Source organism: Raphanus sativus, chromosome 9, assembly GCF_000801105.2.
Source record: "Raphanus sativus cultivar WK10039 chromosome 9, ASM80110v3, whole genome shotgun sequence".
NCBI classification, from domain to species: Eukaryota; Viridiplantae; Streptophyta; class Magnoliopsida; order Brassicales; family Brassicaceae; genus Raphanus; species Raphanus sativus.
The window spans coordinates 11376178-11385065 of NC_079519.1; the positions used below are offsets into that span (position 1 = coordinate 11376178).

The 8888-nt window shown below is 31.4% G+C and overlaps 1 protein-coding gene across 1 annotated transcript; it reads left to right on the forward strand.

Annotated features, from left to right (window-relative positions):
- The first annotated feature begins 5600 nt into the window (after positions 1-5600).
- LOC108851284 (uncharacterized) lies at positions 5601-7801 on the forward strand. The gene has a single exon (XM_056994478.1). The coding sequence runs from the start codon at positions 6654-6656 to the stop codon at positions 7665-7667; it is 1014 nt and encodes a 337-aa protein (XP_056850458.1). The 5' UTR covers positions 5601-6653; the 3' UTR covers positions 7668-7801.
- The last annotated feature ends 1087 nt before the right edge of the window (positions 7802-8888 follow it).

The following is an 8888-nucleotide window of genomic DNA, read 5'->3' on the forward strand; positions in this document are numbered from 1 at the left end:
GGTACAAATGAAATCATGTCTGCGTCTTTCCCACATATCTATACAGATTCTTGGCAATCAAGCATCTTTGTTTTTTCTTTCTCATCTTGTCTTATTCTAAATTTCTGTTCTGAGCACAAACGCTTGGTCGAGCCGTGCGAAGAACTTCTTATGCCATAAGCAAGAAAAAGTTTATTCAATATTATATTAAATTAATAAAATAAATTTATTTTATAAATAAAAGGAATGTTAAAAACTAGAAAATAATAGTAATCTTCAATAAAACCTAATAATGTAATTAGTAAGCTGGAAGAAAAGAAATATTTTCACTCAAAGAAAAAACTAAAATGTAAAATCATAAGGTTAAATAATAAAAATAAATAAATTGGTTCAAAGTAATAGTAAAATATTTGTAAAACAGATATGGATGTTGAAAGAATTTTGCATAAATAGAGAAGAGTTTAACACATTGGCGGTTTTGGAATTTTGGACAAAATCTTTGACAGAAAAACATATTATCAATAGACGACATATCAAACGTAATTTACATATTTGTTAAGTAGGCACGGCTCTGGTCGTATTCATATATCATAAACAGAGAGACATGTTTTTGGCGTTATTTGGTGATTAAGTCGTCTTTTTCTAGAGAAATCAAGAACCAAAGATCTATAAAGAGATCATTTCTGTTCCGTGATGTCTAGTGTCATCAGTTAAGACATACACTCTCTCTCTCTCTCTGTCCACTCAAATAATGCCACAGATGAAAAAAAGGTAATCTTTTCAAAGTGGAAAAACAAGAGAATGAAACGGAACTATGTTGTGTGTCCTTATTTGTGGACGGGTGACGAACCATATGCTGAAACGTAGTCCGGTCGAGCATTGTTGTGGCTCTATCAATACCGTAGTGATTTTTTTTTTGTTTGACTAAATTTTAATATCGTAGTGATTTCTTCTCTTTTTAAAATTAGAATGACATATTTCCTCTGTTCCCCAGCTTCTTTTTATCTGTTATGTCGTATACCGTTTTGTTCGTATTTTACATTGGTATTCAATGTGTGAGCGACGAGTTCTCAACATATTTAAAATTAAAAAAAAAATATAGAATGAATATCTCGAAAGTATTTCAAGTTTTCAGACACTGATTCTGTATTTTATTTTTAGTTCTTATTATATATTTGTTGAGATACCTTCTCTCACACTTCCAACTAGAATGTTCATAGATTCTTTAAGCGTAACTTTGACCTACATCAGATCAATTTGTTTTTTTTTGTTTTTGTAAGAAATCAGATCAGTTTGTTCTCCCTCTGAGATAGCGTTTTTTTCCCAGCTGACCTGTTGGGATCTGATCATAGATCACCAGAACATCACTTGTACGGGACTCTTAAGAGGCCCCCCTCCCTCCCCACCCTCCTTTTCTTTTGTTTGTTTTCACTTTTGGAGATACCTACACTTACCTGCAATTTTCCTGTTATGTGTGACAAGAATATGAGAAAGTTATGGTTTGATAGTGAGATTGTCATGTCTCGAGCACCGTTTTTTGTCGATTAGTGAAGAGGAGGGACCCCTCTTAGTGGTTTTATAAAGTAGAAACGCCAAGTGACAAGAAAGGATTGGTTTTGTTTGATTCTTCTAGTTTTCACTCGTAAATATTTTTCTCTCTTTTTCTTTCATTTGTGCATGGAAAGTTAGATAGAAAAAAAAATGGGGTGCTTTACTTCTCTTTGACCTAGCTTTTTCTTCGCATTCTACATCATTTTTTTTCCTCTCTATGTCAATTGTTTTGTAATCATTTCGATTTGAACTCCAAAAATAGAAATTGTCATTAACAAAGTGTACCAGTATCTTTTTTTTTCTTTTGAAACACAGTACCAGTATCTTTTAAATACATCTTTCTATGACTGGATATGAGTTTGTGACTGAATTCAAAATTTGCACATAATCAGTAACCAATGTAAAATTATCCAACCGGATCATGTAAGGATGTATTTTTGGTTTCACATACTATCCAAACTTCAATCGAATCAAAACGGATATCTTAAAATCTCAAATTATTTTTTTGATAAAACTGAACTGAAAAACTGAATTAATATTCAAATCAATATAATTAAATCAGAATCCCTTTTATGGATTTGCCCCTGATTTTCCTTAGCATATTACTTTTTGTGCCATCAGATTTGTTTTAAAAATAAAAATTCATTAAGGATAAAAGAGGAAATGAAATATAGACCACATAAACAACCAACTAACTCACGTTACATTTTTATTTATGACCTGTATTATCGCATTTGAACCAATTAAACCAGTATTAATTGGATAATAAATATGTCTTCGTGTTCTCATGAACCAAATGATATACGATTGTTCAGGGGTGGGCACTTCGGTTATCAATATAATTAAATCAGAATCCCTTTTATGGATTTGCCCCTGATTTTCCTTGGCATATTACTTTTTGTGCCATCAGATTTGTTTTAAAAATAAAAATTCATTAAGAATAAAAGAGGAAATGAAATATAGACCACATAAACAACCAACTAACTCACGTAACATTTTTATTTATGACCTGTATTATCGCATTTGAACCAATTAAACCAGTATTAATTGGATAATAAATATGTCTTCGTGTTCTCATGAACCAAATGATATACGATTGTTTAGGGGTGGGCACTTCAGTTATTTTTGATTCGGTTCGGGTTCGGTTCGGTTTGGTTAATTCGGTTCAACAATTTGTCCAACCAAAGTAAACCATAATTAGTTCGGTTTGGATCGGTTTCGGTTCGGTTTGAGTTCGGTTCGGTTTGAGTTCGGTTTGGTTTTAGTTCGGTTCAATTTTAAAACAAAAATGCATTGTCACAAAATCATCACGTTGGCAACTATGAAAAATTAAATTATGTTGACTAACTCCAATATAAAACCAAAACAAAAAACTTTCAAAAGCCCAAAACATTTACAATCAAATCAAAGTTAACTATAGTAAATAAAAAATTTAAAAAAACATGGTAAATAATGCTTCTTAAAAATAAATATGTAAATTAAATCTAATATAAAACTGAAACAAAAAAACCCTTAATAAACTACAAAAAATTTTATAAGAACACAATTAAACAAAAATTAACTAAAGTAAATAAAAAGATTAAGATAATTTTTAATAAAGTTAACAATGACTTTAGAGCTAGGATTTAAGTATTATATATTGCTGGTACGTTTTATTCAAATAATAAAAAAGTACATTGGTTACGGGTTCGTATTAATTTGGTTTTGTTCGGTTTTGGTTCGGTTCGGTTTCGGTTCGGTTTGTTCGGGTTGGAAAAATCTTAAACCTAACTAGTTGATAATAGACTTTGGTTCGGTTCGGATCGGTTTCGGTTCAATCGATTCGGTTCGATCGGTTCGGTTCGGTTTTTTTGCCCACCCCTACGATTGTTGGGGGGGGTTTTAATGTTCTCATGTTCTCATCCATTATTAGATTAGATACCAACAAATTGACTTTTCCACATGTAAGGCCAATGCACACAAATGAAAATTAAAGAATCTGCAAATTTATCATTTTATTATGTTTTGTTAATGACATCATAGAACGAAATATATAGGAATTCAAACATATATGCCCATTGGTAAAATTTGTTGATAAAGAGAAAGAACAAAACAATGATGTTCGTTCTTAATATATGTCATGTAAATTGATGCGTAGAACATTTAACCCTAAAGCTTACCACTCGAATACCAAAAACTAATATACCCACTTAAAAAAGTATATATATATATATATATATACCCACTTAGTGTATATCATATAATATCATTTTACAACCAATAAATCTCTATCATTAGAATCAAACTCTTAAATGAAATGCAAAATCACCCCATTCAAAATTCAAAATAAAAAATCATCAAATCCAAAATTTTGTTAAACTCGAATAATATTTTATTTTTGTCAAGAACTCGAATAATATTATTTTCTGTTTCGAAAATAGTGTTTTAAACAATAACGAGGTATAACGCCAAGTAATATTCGTTATTCACCAATTATCAATTAGTAACAAAACCTTATTATACATCATACCGAAATTTCCTCCCAACAAACCAGAATTTCTTTAATTTTTTTGGTAACTATTATCTAACCACTAAGTTAGAATAACCTATGTTATATAATGATATATAAATTAAATTTATTTAACTTCTTAAAAAAATACAGAAAATGTTATATATTTACAAAAAAAAATACAAACCCACAAACCCACATTATATATGCGGGTCAAGATCTAGAATGAAAAAAAATGATTACAAAGATACGGGCATGTGATTACAAAGAACCGAGCGTATACCAGATCGACTTTTAAATTGATATTATTTTATAAAATAGATTTTGATTAAAATTTATACACAAATATGATTACAAAGAAAAACAAAAATATGAACATTATTATTTTTTTCTAAAAAGAAAACAAAAAATATATCCGTCCTTCGAAAGGGCGGATCAAAATCTAGTGAGTATTTTAAATCTAGATAAATACTTTTAATGCTCAATTTTATGTATTTTGGTCTCATCTAAAATTACCTGACCTTAAAGCAAATATTATAACCAAATTCAAAATGAGTTTTGATCGAAACCGAATCTAAGAATAGTCATAAAATTACTCGAAATTGAACTCAAACCCGAGAACCCCATTCAGAGTCCAAGCCACGAATCTTATTCTCTGTTTTAAAGAAAACTCTATAATTAGTTTCAAAAAAAAAAAAAAACTCTATAATTTAACAACCGAACTTAGAAGTACATTGTTTTTCTTTATTGAAAATTGTACACAATGTGACATACGAACATAAGAAACTAAAAATAATGATACTATATGTCTAGTAAACTAATTCTGCTATCCACTCAAAGTCAGATACATTGCTATGGTAAGTAAAAAATTGAGAATATCATTCTACGAGAGCATTAAATTTATATCAACTAACTTGACATAACATAGATATAAGTGATAATTTTGTAATAAAAATAGACTGTGATGTAAATGAATTGACACGACAATCTGAGTCAATGTGACCAATTATTTTAGAGAAAATTAAAAAAAAAGAGACACTTTCAATTTAGATTTGTCTCGATAAGATTTTTAGAGGATTATTTAGGTAAATATGATTTATATTTCTTTTAATACCAATTATACCTTTTAATTAACCAAATTATTTTTAACTAAAAATTATAATATTTTGATTTAAGTTTTTATTGAAAAGAAAGAAGTATAAAACAGAAAAAAAATCCACGTAAATCTTTTTACCAAAATTTATTTTTCTCTTTACGCATCTTCTCCCCCATACCTTCAACCTGTTATTAATGATGATTTAGAATGAATAGAGAATCCTTGTTCTGACTGTCGGTATCAATCCTATCTAGCTCGTGGTGGTGCCTAAATAGATGGGTGTCATCGTTATCTCTTTGGTTATTAAATTCAATGAAGAATAGTGAAACGAAGAAGCCAGACGCATCCTCTGAGCTGCAGATTGGAAAAAAATGAATCATTGGTTAGATTCAAGAACCAATCAAATGCGGAAGCTTATAACTATTAATTATAAAAGTGTTATAAACGTGCATGAAACAAATGTCAAAAATGACAGCACCGAATTACCCAAGCTTCGTGTAAATGTAACAAGTGTGGAGCCCATTATCACTGTGCATGCATAGTAATTTACTTTTCTTACTTCTATATATACGATCGACTTCGATCATTGTAAGACACACAATTCTCTCCTCCTCCTCTATATAATAAACTTTCTCTCGTTTACTCTCTTGTATCAGTATTATCTCTCTTCTGCGGGTATAAAATTTCACTCTTATTTAAAATTCTCGATACTATAAAATTATAACTTATTTTATAACACGTTATCAGCACGATCACTCTGCAATTCGGTAAAGTTTATATGTATCATATTTACCCTGCTATAATGGCCGGTATACCGCCTATATTATTATTTATTATTTTATAGTGGTTGTTTTAATTCACCATTATTTACCTATATTAATGCGGGCGGTATGTCGCCTCGTTAATAAACCTTGATTATTAATTACATTATAATCGTTTGGCTCGGCTGTGCCGCCGCAAAATTTATTTAAAAATGAAAATTAGACTATCACTATACTACGATTAATATTTACATGTTTATTATAATATGGCTATTATATAAATGCTTAGTGGTCTATATAAATTATTTATGAAATTTATGGAATCTGATTGACTACTTATTACAATATTTTCGGATTAATTTTCGATTTAACGATTTAACCCCAACGGTCACAAAGAAAAATTTTCAAAAATTTTACCTTTTTACAACGGCTATGAACAGTATTTTTACATCTATAAATACACTCATACTTCACTCATTTTCTTCATCAAAAATTACTCATCTTCTCTCAAATATTTTCAAATCGCTCTCCTCCGGTTTTTTTTTTTCAAGAAAGATGATTCGCGCGTTTTTGATTTTAGTTGCAATTCTAATTTGTATTTCTATTTACGGTTTATTTGTTGGAGAATTTGCTCCGGGGGAATTTACGATGAATATCGGTTTACTTTTCTATACACTATTTCTATTTGTAATTGCTTGCATGATTAATGTAAACGGTTCATTTTAAATATTATAAAATTCTAATAAAATTTACTATTTTGTGTCTTGGAAATTCAGAAATGGCAAATATCGAGAAACTTCAGTTTCCGGCCTTAGAAATAACTGGGGCAAATTACACGGCGTGGATAACTAATATGGAGCTTCATCTAGATTCAGAGAAAATACTCGACACAATAAAAGAAGGAAACAAAACGGCATCTCATGAAAAGGCTAAGGCCGTAATATTTCTGAGAAAGCACCTAGATGAAAACCTTACGCATGACTATGCAAGGATAAAAGATCCTCTAGATCTTTGGAAAGCCCTAAAGGAGAGGTTTGATAACCAGAAGAAAATAACTCTTCCCCATGCACTCGATGAATGGGCGAACCTGCGGTTTCAAGATTTTGAAAAGGTGGAAACGTACAATTCCGCTATATTAAGGATAGCGGCGCAATTAGAATATTGCGGTAAGCCCGTGACGGAAGCAGAAATGCTTGAGAAAACTTACCAAACGTTCCACAAAAACCATTATGTTCTACAAGAACAATACAGAAACCGTGGATACACGAGGTTCTCTGAACTCGCTGTAGCGCTCATGATAGCGGAGAAAAATAATGAACTCCTTATCAAAAACCACAATATCCGACCCACAGGAACCAAAGCATTTCCTGAGGTGAATGCAACGGATGTAAAAAATCCGGAAAGAGGAAATGTTTCCTATCGTGGTCGTGGTCGTGGTCGTGGTTACGGTCGTGGTCGTGGCCATCGATTTAATCGTGGTAATGAAAGGAGTTACAACCCAAAAGGAAGGGGATCCAACACGTGGAATCGATCCGATCGTGGAAAAGGGAATGAAGCCCAAGAAAACCCTACTCGTAAAAACGAGAACGTCTGTTACAGATGTGGATCGAAGGGGCATTGGTCTCAAGTATGCCGAACTCCTCAGCATCTATGTAAGTTGTACCAAGAAACCATCAGAGGCAAAGCAAAGGAAGTTAATCTTAATGAGCACTTTGAGGGTACAACATCTACATACCTTGAGTCTTCTGACTTTATGGACGATGTCGACGAGGCCACTCATCAAGATAATTAAAATGCTTATAGTAATCAAGCCCAATAATGCCAGTGATGCCATAAATTATTATTACTATTATGTATTTTCAGTTCTAGAATAAAATTGTTTTTCGAAACAACTAATGTATAATTATAGTTTAATGTATAAGTGAGTGTGTGCTTATAATCAATGTATAATTATATAATGTTTACTTATGAAATTTTATTTTCTTTATTAATATTAATTGTGTGTTACAGAAATGGATAATGGAACAACAACTAAGCAAATTGGTAGAGAAGTTTGCATTCCAGATAGTGGTACAACACATACTATACTGAAAGATAAGAGATATTTCTCTAACTTAAAGTCAGCAAAAATGACTGTAAACACAATATCAGGTCCTACGGATTTGATTGAAGGAATTGGCAAAGCAAACTTTATGTTACCTAATGGAACAAAGTTTTCCATAAAAAATGCTTTATATTCTCCAAATTCAAAGAGAAATTTGCTGAGTTTCAAGGATATATACCTTCAAGGATATGAAACTCAGTCTGCAACTGAGAATGGAAAGAAGTATATGTATATAACTTCTGAAAAGTCAGGCAAAAATCTTGTACTGGAAAAGTTTCCAAAACTTCCTTCTGGATTACATCAGACTTATATTAATGCGATAGAATCAAACCTTGTGGTCAAAAGAAATCCAGAAGATGTTACATTATGGCATGACCGTCTTGGTCACCCAGGCACTACAATGATGCGAAAAATCATTGAAAGTTCACATGGCCATTCAATGAAGACCCAAGATCTATATCAGAGTAATAAAATGACATGTGTTGCATGTGCTCTTGGGAAATTAATCATAAGACCATCACCAACCAAAATCGATAAAGAATCACCAAAGTTCTTGGAAAGAATCCAAGGTGACATTTGTGGACCTATACATCCGCCATGTGGACCATTCTACTACTTTATGGTATTAATCGATGCGTCAAGTAGATGGTCACATGTTTGCCTATTATCATCTCGAAATATGGCATTTGCGAGATTTCTAACTCAAATAATCAAATTAAGAGCTCAGTTCTCTGATCATCCAATTAAAAGAGTTAGATTAGATAATGCTGGTGAATTCACATCCCAAGCATTTAATAATTACTGTATGGTATCAGGGATTGAAGTAGAACACTCAGTTGCTCATGTTCATACCCAAAACGGTTTGGCAGAATCATTAATTAAACGATTGCAATTGATTGCAAGGCCATT